Raw genomic sequence first — 18,726 nt, forward strand, 5'->3', positions numbered from 1 at the left:
ATCAAGGGAGTTTTTATTCAACTTCCCATAACCTCTATCAACCACAATCATTTCTTTTCTTCCATTCTCTCTCTCACGCTCAAAATCTCTCCAACTTCCTCATCAACATTTTTCTAATCTTTACTTTTCTCAGAAAATTTTACTCAATAATCATGTCTGACTCTGCAAAGTCTTCACCAACCAAGACCAATGATGTTCCATCGCTACAACAAATGGTGATAGATGCTATTCCTCTCAACACCATACCTCCCACAAGTCCAACGATGAAGAGAAAATCAACTGCAAAGAAAGTTAAATCATCACGAACAAGTGCAAATTCTTCGTCTCCTACTACAATTAAAGGTTCAAAGCGTAAAATCAAGAAAGCGAAAGGTGAATCGAGTAAGTCGTTTACAATGTCTGAGCTTCACATTGATTCACTTCCATCGAGTGGTGCTGCAACGCATGTCGCTAATCCTACAGTTGAGAATGTTGATACATCTGGTAAGACTTCTGTTAATATAGGTCTTAATATACCAAAATCTGTTAAAACCCTAGGTGTAGAGACCCCTGCTATATCTGGAAATTTGGGGAAAAGTGTTCCTAACACCCTTATTGCTGTTGATGCTAATATTGGTGCTTCTACTGAGACCAATGATGTTGTTGCTGCTGAGTCTCTTAAGAAAACAGGTCCTGAGACTCATGTTGCGTCAAGTGTTGCAACACCTGACGCTGAGCCAAATGTTGTGCCAGATGTTACCACATCTTTGGCACAGGAAAACCTTGTGGACTATTCTGAGTCTGATGAGAGTCCCCAACCTAAGTCTGCTGATAAAGAGATTGCTGCTGATAAGGACGATAATGAAAACCCTGATGTTGTAATTGTAAATGAAACCACTATTAGTGATAAGGCTGTTCCTACAAATTCTGAGGCTAGTGTGGCTAGGAGGACTAGAAGTAGGGCTGGTAAAGGTGTAGAAACTACCAACACACCTGTCCAAACACCCAAACCTTCTAGGGATGGAAAAGATACTGGTAAAAAGCCTCTTTACGGACCTCCAAAACCTGTAAGTAAGGTGGTTCATAGAACTGAGACTAAGAAAAGGAAAGCTCCACCAACCAGTGACTCTGAGTTTGAGCCAGAGACAGATGTTGCTGCATCTGGTAGCACATCTAGGAAGAGTATAGGAAGAAAGAAAGTTCCTCAATCTGTTCCCTATGCTCCTTTGGATAATGTTTCATTCCATCTGGAAAATGGGTCTGCTAGATGGAAGTTTGTATATCACAGGAGATTAGCTCTGGAAAGAAATCTAAAAGATGATATCCTTCAATGCCAAAGTGTTGTTGAAGCTATTGAGTATGCAGGTTTAATGAAGACTGTTTGTGGTTTGGACAAGTGCTATAACAGGCTTGTCAAAGAATTCTTGATTAATGTGGCTGACAATTGTATGATTCAGCAAGTCCTGAATATAGGCAAGTATTTGTTCGTGGGAAGTGTGTCAAATTCTCACCAACTGTGATCAACCAACATCTGTAAAGAAGTTCTGATGCGGTGGCTGCTCTAAAAGTCACAGACAATGAAGTCTGCAAGGTCCTCACAGGTGGCAGAATAAAGGTATGGCCTACCAAGGCAAAATTGGCTGCAACCTCTCTCTCTCTCTCTCTCTCTCTCTCTCTCTCTCTCTCTCTCCATTTTATGCTGTTTTGAATAGGATTGCTGAACACAATTGGGTGCCTACAACCCATTCAGGTGATGTGGCCAGAGGATTGGGCAAGTTCATTTATGATGTGGGTACCAAGGCACAATTTGATTATGGGGCCTATTTCTTTCAAGAAACCTTAAGCCATGCCCTGACCTATGCTGTCGAGAAGCCAGTAGCCCTTCCCACTCTGTTATGCAATATAATTCTTGAACAACACCCAGATATTCTAAGAAGCACTGACGTTCCTTGTAAAAGGAAAGGGGTGTTGGTTATTGAGCAGAGGTTGCTGGATGGGACAAATGTTGCAGCAGGTGTTGGCACATCTGTCCAGGCTGGTGTACTCTCAAGGAAGCAGATGATTGCAGACCTGACTGAGGCTAGCAGAGCACTTGAGGCCAGAAAACAGAAAATAGATCGTGTGATTGAGGCCCTCAAGGCTGAGGAAGCTGCTGAGACTGCTGAGGGTGAGCCTGATGGACAAGAAGGTGAGGAAACTAGTGGCTCTGATGATGACACTGAGGATTTGGAGGAGGACTCTGATGAAAGTTCTTCTATATGATCTCTGATGTTCTCTTATTTTTTTCTGATGTACTTTTGGTATTTCTCTTTAGTTCCTTTTATGGGCAAGGCCCTGGATTTCTAGCACCTGTGTGTGCATTATGGTCTGTAATATGTGCACCCTGATACTTCTTTTGTCTACTACTCTGTGTTTTTGATATGCATCTTGTTTGTCAAAATTATGGCTAAAAAGGGGGAGTAGTGTGTGTGTGTGTGACAAGTGTGTGGACAGATGTTCTTACATCTGGTGACTGTTGTGACAAGTGTGTGGACAGATGATCTCACATCTGGTGACTGTTTCTGTGCTAATGTTCGTATGCTCGTATTGAGGGGGAGTGTGAGTAATATGCATGTGTTGAGGGGGAGTAGTGAATATTCTTTCTCTATCTGATGTTTGTATGCATGAATTCAGGGGGAGTGTGAGTGATAGTATCTCTTGATCGCCTGAATATGATTGATGACAAGTGTTGTGCCAAGTGTTATGGCACCTGACTAATGAGTCCACTATCCACTATGACTGAGAATTTATTTTTCTCAGATACTTATGGGAATTTATTTTTCCCTGATGTTCTTATACTAAAGGAATGCGCCTTAAACTATTAGGAGTTTATTTCTCCTACTTCTTAGCATCTACTATGGGAGTTTATTTCTCCCTTGTGTTGTTCCATGAGGCTAGTTGTTTTTATTCCGCTGTTGCATTGCCTCTGATGTTACTTAATTCTTTTGGAAGTAGTTTTATTATGTGTTACTTTCTTTCCTAGTTGTGTGATCATGTTGACTCGAAGGAAAGGTAATACTGTATCTCTCTATATACTGGTCTAATATTGTTTTAGTCAAAATTTGCACTACAAGAAAAGTTGCATATACCCAGGGCTTTTTTACCCAGGGCTCTTTTCCGTGGGTAATACCCATGGCAAAGCCATGGGTAATGTCAAAATAAGAAAATCATTCATTCCCTTTCATTTTTTTTCACGAAAATACTTCTTCCACCCAAAAAAATGTTGGGCGCGAAATATACTTTTTGTTACCCACGGTATATCCGTATGTAAGTATAAAATATAATTTTAGTTACCCACGACATATCCGTATATACGGATAAAATTATTTTTTAAAGGTACCCACGACATATCCACAGGTAAGCATAAAAAATAATTTTCGTTACCCACGGCATTTCTGCAGATAAGTATAAAATATAATTTTAATTATTTTTTATCTAGTTACTTTTCACTTTACCTTTCTGTTCTCTATCCACAATAGCTCATTTTTCCCTTTACATTTCTCTCTACTCCAGCGAAGGAAATGAAGGATGGAAGAGGAAGCAAGACAAACCCTATCACTCTCTGCTCCAGCGACCCACTCATCTCCGACGACCATCTCAACTATGGAGACCCTTCCAGCGGCGACGGTGATCTCTTTGTTCTTCCCTCAGTTTGAATAGTGAGTTGAATCCTTACTGTTCAATCTTCTTATTCTTCTATTTAATTGATATAATCTTGTTGTGTGAAGGTGAAAATCGAATTTGTTGTTGTTGGAAAACTTTAAATTTTATGGGAATTGATCTTAGTTTCTTTGTTGGAATTATGCTAATGTGTTAGGGTTTGGCTACTTTTTTCATCTTATTTGTTGTTATCCTGCTATTGTGCTGAGGTTTAGGCTTAGCTACTTTTTTTATTGTCGTGGTTGTCTTCCTTTTTTGTTGTCATGTATTGTTTTATTGTTGTGTGATTTAGTCACAATACTCAAATGTCCAACTATTGGCACTGTTAAATAATTGGATCTGATTACTTATATATATTCTGTTCTGTTGGGAATTGCCTTGAAAACGTGGAAAAAACACTAATCTGCTGTTTTTCGCCCCGGGCGAAAAACCTGTGCCCCGGGCGAAATTTGAAGCAGGAAAAAGGGAGCTCTCTGTTTTCTTTTCGCCCCAGGCGAAAACACTGGTGCCTCAGGCGAAAATTTTCGCCCCAGGCGAAAAAACTGGTGCCTCGGGCGAAAATCGCTGCAGGGTATTTAAAGGGTCACGTTTTCTGTTTTTTTAGAGCAAGTTTTGAGGGTTTCTTTCACCAAAACGGCGGCTAGGTTTAAGAGGGTTACTCTTGGTTCATCTCTAGGTTTTGGGTGTTGATTCTTTCATCTTGTAATCACTTATCATTGAAATCTCTTGGTCACGGGAAGAAATTTGGGAAAAGGGTAGAATTAGGGTTGAAGTCTAATTCTTGCAAATCTTTTGTAGTGAATCTCGTTGTAATCAAGCTTTTCATTGATAGTGGAACGGAGAGTGGCTCTCTCCCCCAGAGTAGGTCGGTTTTGACTGAACTGGGTAAACAATTGCTTCGTGTTCTTTACAGTTTTATAACTTATCTTTTGTTCGTGATTATTATTGCTATTTCCACGTTTTGATTGCTTATTCGATTTGCTCCACACATCAAGATTATTGGTGTGATTATTAAAGAATTCACAACAATTGGCGCCCACCGTGGGGCAAAGGATCAAACGAATTAAGTATCATGGGTTCTAAGTGGGAGATTGAGAAGTTCACCGGTAAAAATGACTTCGGTTTGTGGAAGGTGAAGGTACGGGCAATATTAACACAACAAAAGTGTGTTGAAGCATTGTTGGGCATATCGAATATGCCAAATACTCTCTCGAACGCAGAAAAGAGCGAGATGAATGATAAGGCTTTGAGTGTCATTATCTTGTGCCTCGTGGATAATGTGTTGAGGGTAGTAGCTAAAGAAAAAACTGCGGCGGCTATGTGGACCAAGCTGGATGCGTTGTATATGACGAAGTCTTTGGCACATAAGCAGTGTTTGAAAGAACGGTTGTTTTTCTTTCGAATGGTGGAGAACAAGCCTGTGGTGGAGCAACTTTCGGAATTCAACAAGATCATTGACGACTTGGCGAACATTGACGTGAATTTGGAAGACGAGGACAAGGCCTTTCATTTGTTGTGTGCTTTACCCAAGTCACTTGAAAATCTCAAGGATGCGTTGCTTTATGGCAAAGAAGGTACTATCACATTGGATGAGGTTCAATCGGCTTTGAGGACCAAGGAGTTGACAAAGTTGAGAGACTTGAGGGTTGATGATAGTGCGGAAGGGTTAAATGTGATGAAGGATAGAAGTGAGAACGACGGTAGAGGAAAGGGGAAGAAATATGGGTCAAAGTCTAGGCCAAAAGGTGATAATGGTGGCAGGTTCAGATGCTTCTATTGTCAGGATCCGGGTCACTTCAAGAAGGACTGTCCTCAGAGAAGGGGCAGTGGTAGTTCGTCAGCTCATGTTGTCATTGATGAGGAGGAAGGCTATGAGAGTGCGGGAGCACTCATAGTCACCAGTTGACACCATAGCTTGTTGATCAGCCTGGAGAGGCGGTGGAATAATACTCAACATCGGCCTGGAGAGGCGGTGGAATAATACTCAACATCGGCCTGGAGAGGCGGTGGAATAATACTCAACATCAGCCTGGAGAGGCGGTGGTAATAATATTCAACATCGGCCTCGAGAGGCGGTGGAATAATACTCAACATCAGCCTGGAGAGGCGGTGGTAAGAATACTCAGTTACAAGGTGGAAGACATAGTGGATATACCGGTTTAAGGCTTTGGTGGAGGAATCTCGGTTTGAGGTGGAGGTATACCAAAGTGGTATGGCTATGGAGACCTTGTGTGGAAGCAACGGTGATCAAGCTTGGTAACTTGCTAGACTGCTGGAGGTAGTTGGACACAAGGAGAGTTTGAGGTTGCAGCTTGTGAAACCACCTAAAATTCCAAGGTTGGTTGGAGGCAAGCATATCTTCAAGAGTACGGAAAGCTACAATCCGGGGTTTGAAGAGGGTATGGTTTAGCTTGTGTATTGTCCTAAAAATCCAAGGGCAATTAAAGGCAAGCATTTTTCGGGAGTACGGAGAGGTAGACTCCGGGGGCCGAAGAGGGTATGGTGTAAACAAGTGGAGAGAGCAGCACGGTGGTTGATGGGAAGTTGGCATCACCATCGTTTTAAAGGCAAGGTGGAGATTGTTGGGAATTGCCTTGAAAACGTGGAAAAAACACTAATCTGCTGTTTTTCGCCCCTGGCGAAAAACCTGTGCCCCGGGCGAAATTTGAAGCAGGAAAAAGGGAGCTCTCTGTTTTCTTTTCGCCCCAGGCGAAAACACTGGTGGCTCAGGCGAAAATTTTCGCCCCAGGCGAAAAAACTGGTGCCTCGGGCGAAAATCGCTGCAGGGTATTTAAAGGGTCACGTTTTCTGTTTTTTTAGAGCAAGTTTTGAGGGTTTCTTTCACCAAAACGACGGCTAGGGTTAAGAGGGTTACTCTTGGTTCATCTCTAGGTTTTGGGTGTTGATTCTTTCATCTTGTAATCACTTATCATTGAAATCTCTTGGTCACGGGAAGAAATTTGGGAAAAGGGTAGAATTAGGGTTGAAGTCTAATTCTTGCAAATCTTTTGTAGTGAATCTCGTTGTAATCAAGCTTTTCATTGATAGTGGAACGGAGAGTGGCTCTCTCCCCCAGAGTAGGTCGGTTTTGACTGAACTGGGTAAACAATTGCTTCGTGTTCTTTACAGTTTTATAACTTATCTTTTGTTCGTGATTATTATTGCTATTTCCACGTTTTGATTGCTTATTCGATTTGCTCCACACATCAAGATTATTGGTGTGATTATTAAAGAATTCACAACATGTTCTTATCAACAACCATCAACATTGTACAAGCATAAAGTATGAGAAACATATAGGAGAAACAAAGTTCAGCTTATAAAATTAAAAACATATACGAGAAACAACATTCACTGTGGATAGAAACTTTGGAGAACTATGTCTGAGAAACCTATAGGAGAAACAAAGTTCAGCTTATAAAACAAAAACAGAAAAAAGGAAAAGATTTTGACAATAGGGACTTATTGTTGAGTTGAGGGCAGAATAATTACCTGATATTTTAATGGTTGTGAGGTAGCATCCATTAGAGAGAAATGGTAGTTCTGAGACTATATGAGAATGAAAGGGAATTGAAAACTTGAAATCAAAATGAAAGTGAGAATGAGAAAATGCCAAAGAAATAGGTATGGTTTGTTTGTACTTATGTGACAATGACATGAGAATTAAGTAACATTTATTTGAAAGTTCTTCTCTTCTTTTAGTGCTTATTTTTGGTGATAAAGAGGTTGATGCTAACAAAAACTGATCAATACTTATTCTATTTAATAAACATTTGAGTAGCTAGCTTTTTAATGGTTTATTAGCATGCTACTTTTTGTTAACGTGATTAATTTTTTTTTCTCACACTTCATGTTTGTTTCTCTTTATATGAACCTAGCTTTAGGTATTTAACTAGCTGTTTACTAGTGATTATAAATTCACTTTGATCTTTATGAACCTTTTGATGAAACCTTAGCATTGTTAACTTTTATGGGAAAATCACAATCTTGTAAACGGAATAAGTGAAAAGGAATATATTGAAAGTGCAACTGCAGTAGCTAATTTATCACAATAATGGATTAATAGTTAAACTTAAATTCCTCTTCAATGCATTGACTTTGAATCTGAACCTCATCTCATTTTTCCTTTCACTGACTATGCATGTACTGCTCTCATGGTTCCTCTCCTGTTATTTTAACAAAATGCCATTGGAAGTCAGGTTAGAAACTATCTTTGATTTCTTTCATTTATAATTTAAGAAACTCTCTGAAATTCCTGGCACACAGTGGACAGGTGTTGATCAAGGTGTATCAACACTTGTCTGTTGTAGACAGATGTTGTTACCGGTGCGCCAACACTTGTCTATAAACAGAGCAAATAACATAAAACAATACAAACAGTAAAGTAAATAACACACGAGAGTTGTTAACCCAGTTCAGCCTAAAGCCTACTCTGGGGGATACCAATCCAGGGATGAAGTCCACTATCAGCAGTATTACTTCGAAGCTAAACTCACCCGTTTACAACTTCTCACTTAATCACTACCCAATGACACTTCTACCTAGGAACTCCTAGATATGAGACCCCGTCCCAATTCCCACCTTAACAACACAGACAGCGTTGTTATTCAATTCAACAATCACAACAGGTGGAGACACACTCCTAAGAAACTAGGATTCACTCTTGCTTAAAAGCTTGCGAGTAAACCACACAACACACTAGAACAATCTCCGTACTTCAAAGCTTAGGAGAAGTTCACACTTACAACTCAATAAACTCAGGTCCTAAGCTTGCATCAATGAGACACAAGAAAGGCTCACAATTAACACTCTAAAATCCCTAAAACACACGCTTTGTAAGACTCGATTTTAGATGCTTGAAACCATATGCTTGCCTTCGTATTTATAGCAGTAGAATGACTTGGGCTTCAAGACAAAATTAGGGCTTCTAGAATTGCGGCAGCTGTGATATATTTTTGAAAACAATAGTTATATTTTTGAAACGCAAAAATATATTTTCCAAAAATATAATTCCTTTGGAAAATAAAACTAGGGTTTGGCTGCCTCATGAAACACATTAAACACGTGCGCCTTCCTTCGAGTCAACATGATCACACAACTAGGAAAGAAAGTAACACATAATAAAACTACTTCCAAGAGAGGTAAGTAGCATCAGAGGCAATGCAACAGCGGAATAAAACAACTAGCCTCATGGAACAACACAAGGGAGAAATAAACTCCCATAATAGATGCTAAGAAGTAGGAGAAATAAACTCCTCATAGTGTAAAGTGCATTTCTTCAACATAAGAACATCAGGGAAAAATAAATTCCCATAAACATCGGAGAAAAATAAATTCTCAGTCATAGTGGATAGTGGACTCAATAGTCAGGTGCCATAACACTTGGCACAACATTTGTCATCAAATACATTCAGGCGATCAAGAGATACTATCACTCACACTCCCCCTGAATTCATGCATGCTTATCATTAGATAGAGAAAGAATATTCACTACTCCCCCTCAACACATGCATATTACTCACGCTCCCCCTCAATACGAGCATAGATCATTAGCGCAGAAACAGTCACCAGATGTAAGAACATCTGTCCACACACTTGTCACACACACACACTACTCCCCCTTTTTAGCCATAATTTAGACAAACATCATGCATAGGAAATCATAGGGTAGCAGACAATAGAAGTGTCAGGGTGCAATTATTACAGACCAAAAATGCACACACAGGTGCTAGAAATCCAGGGCCTTGCCCATAGAATCAACAAAGAAAACACCAAAAATACATCAGAAACACATAAGAAAACATCAGAAATCATATGGATGAACTTTCATCAGAGTCCTCCATCACATCCTCAGTGTCATCATCAGAGCCACTAGTTCCTTGTCCTTCTTGTCCATCAGGCTCACCCTCAGCAGTCTCAGCAGCCTCCTCAGCCTTGAGTGCCTCAATCACACGATCTATTTTCAGATTCCTGGCCTCAAGAGCTCTGCTGGTCTCAGTCAGATCTGCAATCATCTGCTTTCTTGACAGTACTCCAGCCTGGGCAGATGTGCCAACACCTGCTGCAGCATTTGTCCCATCCAACAGTCTCTGCTCAATAACCAACACCCCTTTCCTTTTACAAGGAACATCAGTACTTCTCAGAATATCTGGGTGTTGCTCAAGGATGATATTGCATAGCAGAGTAGGAAGAGCAACTGGTGGAAGAAAGTCAGGGCATGGCTTAAGGTTTCTTGAAAGAAATAGGACCCATAATCAAATTTTGCTTTTGTACCCACATCATAGATAAACTTTCCCAATCCTCTGGCCACATCACCTGAGTGGGTTGTAGGCACCCAATTATGTGCAGCAATCCTATTCAGAACAGCATAAAATGGAGAGAGGGAAGTTGCAGCCAACTTAGCCTTGCTTGGCCATACCTTTATTCTTCCACCAGTGAGGACCTTGCAGACCTCATTGTCTGTGACTTTTAGAGGAGCCACTTCATCAGAATTTCTTTGCAAATATAGGTTGATTACAGTTGGTGAGAACTTAACACATTTACCACGAACAAATACCTACCTGTATTCAGGACTTGCTGGATCATTACAGTTGTCAGCCACATTAATCAAGAATTCTTTGACAAGCCTGTTTGTCCAAACCCATAACAGTTTTCATCAAACCAGCATACTCAAGAGCTCCAACAACACTTGGACATTCAAGAATATCATTCTTTAAATTCCTTTCCAGAGCTAACCTCCTGTGATACACAAACTTCCATCTTGCAGACCCATTTTCTAGATGGAATGAGACATTATCTAAAGGAGCATAGGGAACAGATTGAGGGATCTTCTTTCTTCCTACACTCTTCCTAGATGTGCTGCCAGATGCAGCAACATCTGTCTCTGGCTCAAAATCAGAATCACTATTTGGTGGAGCTTTCCTTTTCTTAGTTTCAGTCCTAGGAACCACCTTACTGACAGGTTTGGGAGGTCCATAAAGAGGCTTTTTACCAGTATCTTTTCCAGCCTTAGAAGGTTTGGGTGTTTGGATAGGTGTGTTAGCAGTCTCTACACCTTTACCAGCCCTACTTCTAGTCCTCCTAGCCACACTAGCTTCAGAATTTGCAGGAATAGACTTTTCACTCACAGTTGTTTCATTAACAATTATAACCTCAGGATTTTCATTCACAATCTTATCAGGAACAGTTTCTTTATCAGCATCCTTAGGTTGGGGACTCTCATCAGACTCAGAATAGTCCACCATATTCTCCTGTGCCAAAGATGTGGTAACATCTGGCACAACATTTGGCGCAGCGCCATGTGTTGCAACACTTGGCGCAACATAAGTCTCAGCAGCAGTTTTCTTGAGAGACTCATCAGCAACAGCATCATTGGTCTCAGTGGAAGCACCAATATTAGCATCAGCAACAGTAGGGGAATTAGGAACACTTTTCCCCAAATTTTCAGTCACAGAAGGGTTCTCTAACCCTAGGGTTTCACCAGGATTTGGAACATTAAGGTTTTGATTAAGAGAATTCTTACCAGATGCGTCAACATTAACCTCTGCAGCTTTCACGACAGGAGTAGCGACACCACTCGATGGAAGTGGATCAACATGCAGTTCAGACATTGTAAAACTTCTCCTTGATTCAGATTTCGATTTCTTGCTCTTACGCTTTGAAACTTTAATTGAAGCGGAGGGAGATGAAGGATTTGTACTTGTTCGGGATGATTTATCCTTCTTTGCAACTGATTTTCTCCTCATCGTTGGACTTATGGAAGGTATGGTGTTGAGAGGAATAGCATTTATCGCCATTTGTGGTGATGGAACACCTTCATTCTTCGTTGGTGAGGATTTTGCAGAATCAGACATGATTATTGAGTAAGATTTTCTGAGAAATGTAAAGATTAAAGAAATGTTGATGAGGAAGATGGAGAGTTTTTGAGCGTGAGAGAGAGAATGGATGAAAAGCAATGATTGTGGTTGATGGAGGTTGTGGGAAGTTGAATGAAAACTTCCTTGATCAGCGTGTAACTTTAAGTGAAGAGAGGTAGTTACACGCATTACATGCTGTAACTACTATTTGTCTTCAAAAAGGCAAATTCCAAGTTTGCCTCTCAAATTTTCAAATTGATTCGCATCTAAAGCCTTTGTAAAAATATCTGCCAACTGTTCTTCGGATGCAATGTGTTCAAGTGTAACAATTTTCTCTTCTACAAGTTCTCTTATAAAATGATGACGTATGTCAATGTGCTTAGTCCTACTATGTTGAATAGGATTTTTAGAGATGTTTATAGCACTCAGATTGTCACAGTAGAGTGTCATGACATCTTGCTCCACACTATACTCCTTCAACATTTGTCTCATCCATAACAATTGAGAGCAACTACTACCAGCTGCTATATATTCTGCCTCAGCTGTGGATAGAGACACACTATTCTGTTTCTTACTAAACCAAGATACTAGATTGTTTCCCAAGAAGAAACATGCACCAGAGGTGCTCTTTCTATCATCTGCACTTCCTACCCAATCTGCATCACAATAGCCAACTAAGGTAGAATCATTACCATGCGAGTATAAAATTGGCTTAATTAGTAAAATGGTCCCTTAAAGACATTTTTGGTTTCAGATTGGTCCCTTAAAGAAAAAAAGGTCCAAATAGGTCCCTTAAAGAAAAAAAATTCCGAATAGGTCCCTTAAAGACATCCCCGTTAATCAGTTTGGTCCTATTTAGACCTATTTTTAGGGACCAAACTGATTAACGGAGATGTCTTTAAGGGACCTATTCGGACTTTTTTTTCTTTAAGGGACCTATTTGGACCTTTTTTTCTTTAAGGGACCAATTTGAAACCAAAAATGTCTTTAAGGGACCATTTTACTAATTAAGCCTATAAAATTCCATAGCCACATGTTCCATTGACATATTTGAAAATCCTCTTTACTTGAGTCAGATGACTCATCTTGGGTTCAGATTGATATCTTGCACAAACACCAACTGCAAACATGATATCAGGCCTGCTAGCTGTGAGATATAGCAAGCTCCCAATCATACTTCTGTAGAGACTTTGATCCACATCAATCTCTTTCTCATCTTTGGTAAGCTTCAAGTGTGTAGGTGCAGGTGTCATTTTGTGACTACCACCTTCCATTCCAAATTTCTTCACAATGTTTCTTGCATATTTTTCTTGAGAGATAAATATGGTGTCTTCCATTTGTTTGACCTGAAGACCTAAAAAATAAGTTAGCTCACCTACAAGACTCATTTCAAATTCAGATTGCATTTTATGCACAAAATGTTCCACCATTTGTCGCGACATTCCACCAAATACAATATCATCCACATATATCTGAGCTATCATTAGCTTCCCTTTCTCTTCTCTTACAAACAGGGTCTTATCATTACCACCTTTCTTGTATCCATGGCTGACAAGGAATTCAGTCAGTCTTTCATACCATGCTCTAGGGGCTTGTTTCAATCCATAGAGTGCTTTCTTTAGTTTGTAAACATGGTTAGGAAAGCTTGAATCTACAACCCCTTTTGGTTGTTCAACATATACCTCTTCATTTAGATAGCCATTTAGGAATGCACTTTTTACATCCATTTGGTATAGCTTGAATTTTAAGATGCATGCCACAGCCAAGAGTAATCTTATGGACTCCAAGCGAGCAACTGGAGCAAAAGTTTCATCAAAGTCTACTCCTTCTATCTGGGTGTATCCTTGTGCTACAAGTCTGGCTTTATTTCTAGTAATGTCACCATTTTCATCAGTTTTGTTCTTGTACACCCACTTTGTACCAATAACATTTATACCATCTGGTCTAGGTACTAGATCCCATACCTCACTTCTTTTGAACTGAGTTAGTTCATCCTGCATAGCATTGATCCAGTATTCATCAGTCAAAGCTTCTTTAACATTCTTTGGTTCAATCTTTGATATGAAACATGAATTGGAGATTGCTTCTTTTGATCTTCTTGTTGCAATTCCTTGATTTGGATTTCCAATGACAAGTTCCAGAGGATGATTCTTCTGTGTTCTAGTAGATGGTCCCTTGTTTGGTCTAGGAACCTCTGTAGTAGATTCAGAATGTTGATCAGGTTCAGGTTCAGTTTGATCATCATCTGGTGTTGGGACAGGTGTTATGACATCTGTCTCTTCAGCTGGATCTGCACTTGTTGTATCACTATCATCAACAACAACATTAATTGATTCCATCATAGTTCTTGTTCTGGAGTTAAAAACCCTGTAGGCTCTGCTGTTGGTTGAGTAACCTAAAAATATCCCCTCATCACTTTTGGGGTCCAATTTTCTCCTAGGTTCTCTATCTGCCAAAATATAACATTTTGACCCAAACACATGGAAATATTTTACAGTAGGCTTCCTATTCTTCCATAGTTCATACAATGTTGTAGCAGTACCTTTTCTTAATGTTACTCTATTGTGAATGTAACATGCTGTATTCATGGCTTCAACCCAGAACTTGTAACGAACATTTTTGGCATGCAACATCACTCTAGCAGATTCTTGTAAGGTTCTGTTCTTTCTTTCAACCACACCATTTTGTTGAGGTGTAATTGGTGAAGAAAATTCATGAGTTATTCCTTCAGCAGCACAAAAGTCAGCAAATTTAGAGTTTTCAAACTCCTTACCATGGTCACTTCTGATTCTTACAATACCACAATCTTTCTCTTTTTGAAGTTGTAAGCAAAGATTTTACAAGGAGAACATTCTCAAGTTTTGGTAGACCATGGTCAATCAGTCTTCCAATACCTTTGATTTCCCCCTTTGCTCCATCTCCAAATGTCACAAAACTTGTGGCATAGGATTTTACCTCTTTCAAATACTTTTCAACACCAGTCATGTGTCTGGAACAACCACTATCAAAGTACCAATCTTCTTTTGATGAGGCTCTGAGTGACGTATGGGCAATCAGACTTTTCCCACTGCTTTCAGCTGTATACTCCTTGGTATTGGTTGTATCATCTTTTTGCTTCCATTCCATCCTTGTTTTAGTAATGGATGGATCAGACTCTTGAGGAATTTCACTTGGATACCCATACAATTTGTAGCAGTAGGGCCTTATGTGCCCCTTTCTTCCACAGTGATGACATCTCCATGAGTGGTACCTGCTTTTGGGTCTAGGTATAAATCTAGGTCTCTGCCATCTTTGCTGATGTGGTGCCACATGTGGTAACACTTGTCTCTGCTGTCTAGGAGACAGGTGTGACGACATCCTGTCATGCATTTTTGGAGACGGTTGTTTACTTATCTCAGGCATATATTTCCCCTCTTTGTTGTAATCCATAATCCTATTAACATTTTTGTATTCATACCCAATGCCTGTTTTGGATCTACTAGGAGCAGGCAAGGTTTCCAGGATTTCATCTAGATCACTTCCTTTGAATAGCCTAAGAACATGCTTCTTTAAATTCTCAAGATGAGAGTTTAATTCAGTTACCTCTTCATTCAGATGGACTATCTCAGTCAGTTGTTTGATCTTGTCAGCTTCTAAGTTGATGATAGTTGCCTTCTGTTCCTCGATGATCTTTAAACTATCTTCCCATTTAGTACTAAATTCAGAGATTCTTGACAGATTAGCAGCTCTCTCAGTTTGCAACTTAGTGATTGTTTCTTTTTGCTCTTCAGAGACTCTGCAGACTTTTGCACTCTTCAGACACAGCTTTTTATATGATTCAGCAAGTTCATCAAAGGTCAGTTCTTCTTCACATGATTCAGTGTCAGATGTGCAAACACTTGTCAATACATGTATAGCCTTTGCAGTATCGGCTTCTCCCTCAGAATATTCATCTGACCAAGTTACAGTTAACCCCTTCTTTTGTTTCTTCAGGAAGGTTCCACATTCACTTCTAATGTGACCAAACCCCTCACATTCATGGCATTGAACACCTTTATTTGGAGCTGATTTCTCATCTGTTACAGGTTTTCTGAAATTCCTGTAAGTGTTGCGACCAATGTCAGCTGCACCTGTCTTAGAGCGTTTGTCTATTCTCTTTAGCACCTTATTAAATTGTTTTCCCAAAAGAACCATTGCATCAGAGATGCTGTGTTCAGACTCTGTGTCACTCAGTTGATCTTCTTCCTCAGCATTTGAAACAAAAGCAATGCTTTTGTTTTTCTTATCCATCTTTTCATTTGTAGCTACCTCATAGGTTTGTAGTGAACCAACCAGTTCATCTAGCTTCATATCTGTGATATCCTTTGCTTCTTCTATAGCTGTGACTTTCATGTCAAACTTCTTAGGTAGAGACCTGAGCATTTTTCTTACCAGCTTTTCTTCAGGTATCTTTTCACCCAAGGCATCAAATTGATTGTCAAAATCAAGTATGGTCATGTGAAAATCCTGAATGGTTTCATCATCATTCATTCTAAGATTCTCAAACTTAGTTGTTAGGAGTTGTAGCTTTGACAGCTTTACTTTAGAGGTACCTTCATGAACAGTCTCAAGAATTGTCCAAGCTTCTTTAGCAGAGACACACTTTTTGATGAGTCTGAATATGTGCTTGTCAACACCATTATATAGTGCATATAATGCTTTTGAGTTTGCAAGAGCAAGCTCATCCTCTTCTTTGGATCATTCTTCAGCAGATTTCAACTCAAGAGTTGGTTTACCATCTTTATCCATCTTCACAGGTGGAGTCCACCCTCTCAGAACTGCCTTCCATGTCTTGCTATCAATTTGTTTTAGAAAGGCCATCATGCGGGACTTCCAATAGTCATAGTTTGAAGCACCAACCAGAAGAGGTGGTCTGGTAACAAACCCTCCTTCTTTGTCCATCCTTGCCAGAAAAAGTTTCCCTGGAGCTCACCCTAAGATTCAGAACAGGGTGTCTGCTCTGATGCCAATTGAAATTCCTGGCACACAGTGGACAGGTGTTGATCAAGGTGTATCAACACTTGTTTGTTGTAGACAGATGTTGTTACCGGTGCGCCAACACTTGTCTATAAACAGAGCAAATAACATAAAACAATACAAACAGTAAAGTAAATAACACACGAGAGTTGTTAACCCAGTTCAGCCTAAAGCCTACTCTGGGGGATACCAATCTAGGGATGAAGTCCACTATCAGCAGTATTACTTCGAAGCTAAACTCACCCGTTTACAACTTCTCACTTAATCACTACCCAATGACACTTCTACCTAGGAACTCCTAGATATGAGACCCCGTCCCAATTCCCACCTTAACAACACAGACAGCGTTGTTATTCAATTCAACAATCACAACAGGTGGAGACACAGTCCTAAGAAACTAGGATTCACTCTTGCTTAAAAGCTTGCGAGTAAACCACACAACACACTAGAACAATCTCCGTACTTCAAAGCTTAGGAGAAGTTCACACTTACAACTCAATAAACTCAGGTCCTAAGCTTGCATCAATGAGACACAAGAAAGGCTCACAATTAACACTCTAAAATCCCTAAAACACGCGCTTTGTAAGACTCGATTTTAGATGCTTGAGACCATATGCTTGCCTTCGTATTTATAGCAGTAGAATGACTTGGGCTTCAAGACAAAATTAGGGCTTCTAGAATTGCGGCAGCTGTGATATATTTTTGAAAACAATAGTTATATTTTTGAAACGCAAAAATATATTTTCCAAAAATATAATTCCTTTGGAAAATAAAACTAGGGTTTGGCTGCCTCATGAAACACATTAAACACGTGCGCCTTCCTCTGTAAGAAACCTTGAAACAATTCTTCAAACAGATCTTCAAAAGATTGAGTAGAAATTTAAACCCGCTAGCTGGCGCGCATAGATACAGAGTCAGGTGTTGTTCCAAAGTGTACCAACATTTGTCACAACACTTGGGGTCAGCACATTTGTCTCAACACTTGGCTAAAATATGTTTTTGCAAAATGTAGCCAACTTACAAAAACCCAACACTCTCCATCTAATTTGATTATCAGATTTGTAACTCATTATAAACAGTCATCTATGGGTGTATAACAGTCACCTATGGGTGTCAAAACTCTCATAATGGATACTTTCTTCAATCTTTGGTGAAAATTAGATTTTGAATTGTATAATTAATTCTTGTTTTAGCACTAAACGGAACTTGATACTAATCATTCTCCATCACAGTCATTGACTTATGTCTCGCCACGATCCACGACATAAATGGTGATTCAGGTTAGTCTATAGGCAGGGTTGTTCATAGAAGTTTTTAGAACAAAAATAAATCATAAATTGAACTGATTTGTCATTAAAATATTGAACTGGTAGTGATACCCTGTACTAAACTGTTATGATATGATAAACTGATATTGATGCTTGGTACTGATTTACATTGTTTTTTATTTTGAATAGGATCATTTCAAAAAAGTTGCATCAGGCATCACAAGGTGCAAATGAGAGTGGCTCCCAAATATCCTTCACTGAGCATACCATATGGATGGTATATTTTTCCTTCTGCATCGTCTGTTTCAGTAATCTTTCCCTTGGTGATTCTGGTTAGTCTATAGGTAGGGTTGTTCATAGAAGTGTTTAGAACCAAACTTAGCCATAAACTGAACTGATTTACCATTAAATTATTGAACTAATATTGATGCCTTGTACTGAACTATTATGATAGTTTTGCTCTGAACTGTGATGTTGTGATAAAATATTGTTTCTATGTTCTGAGTATATTCTCAATTGATATGTTATGAATGTTGTACCCTGTACTTAACTGTTATGTTATGATAGTTGTTGCTATGTTATGGTGTCTAAATTCCACAGACAGTGGTCTTTCTTCTAAAAACTAAAGTTTGACACCAAACACAGAGTGCTAGCGCTATTTTCTTACTATGTAATAAGTGTTTGGCACAAAACTAATGTAAGGAAAATTAAAGCTTTTTTTTTATAAGCGGAAAATTAAAGCATTGATTCTTTGACTATTTATAAGGATACAATTATCAGCAACTTATGAAAGTAAAAAAAAAAAATTGACCTTACCCACGGTAATACAGTAGGTAATACCAGTTTGAATATATATACGCTACTCATGGTAATGCCGTGGATACATGCTACTAAAGGTAATGCCGTGGGTAATTATTCATGGCAAAATC

The 18,726-nt window shown here is 39.3% G+C and overlaps 1 protein-coding gene across 4 annotated transcripts; it reads left to right on the forward strand.

Annotated features, from left to right (window-relative positions):
* Positions 1–3,447: 3,447 nt before the first annotated feature.
* Positions 3,448–18,313, forward strand: LOC123881577. Of its 4 annotated transcripts, none has more exons than XR_006799512.1 (4): positions 3,452–3,677; positions 7,874–7,877; positions 17,762–17,809; positions 17,987–18,313. XR_006799512.1 is itself a non-coding variant. In XM_045930296.1 (4 exons), the coding sequence occupies exons 1-4, from the start codon at positions 3,547–3,549 to the stop codon at positions 18,139–18,141; spliced, it is 384 nt and encodes a 127-aa protein (XP_045786252.1). In that variant the 5' UTR covers positions 3,453–3,546; the 3' UTR covers positions 18,142–18,313. The 4 variants fall into 4 exon arrangements, 2 of the variants coding, with proteins under 2 accessions (XP_045786253.1, XP_045786252.1); XM_045930296.1 differs by having other exon boundaries at positions 3,453–3,677; positions 7,828–7,877; XM_045930297.1 differs by lacking the exon at positions 17,762–17,809 and having other exon boundaries at positions 3,448–3,677; positions 7,828–7,877.
* The last annotated feature ends 413 nt before the right edge of the window (positions 18,314–18,726 follow it).

Source organism: Trifolium pratense, linkage group LG4, assembly GCF_020283565.1.
Source record: "Trifolium pratense cultivar HEN17-A07 linkage group LG4, ARS_RC_1.1, whole genome shotgun sequence".
In the NCBI taxonomy this organism is placed as follows: domain Eukaryota; kingdom Viridiplantae; phylum Streptophyta; class Magnoliopsida; order Fabales; family Fabaceae; genus Trifolium; species Trifolium pratense.

Coding starts and splice junctions, on each gene's coding strand:
- LOC123881577 (XM_045930296.1), top strand. CDS start 3,547: ATGGAAGAGGAAGCAAGACAAACCCTATCACTCTCTGCTCCAGCGACC. Junction 3,678..7,827: donor TTCTTCCCTCAGTTTGAATA/GTGAGTTGAATC, acceptor ATGCATGTACTG/CTCTCATGGTTCCTCTCCTG. Junction 17,810..17,986: donor CGACATAAATGGTGATTCAG/GTTAGTCTATAG, acceptor TATTTTGAATAG/GATCATTTCAAAAAAGTTGC.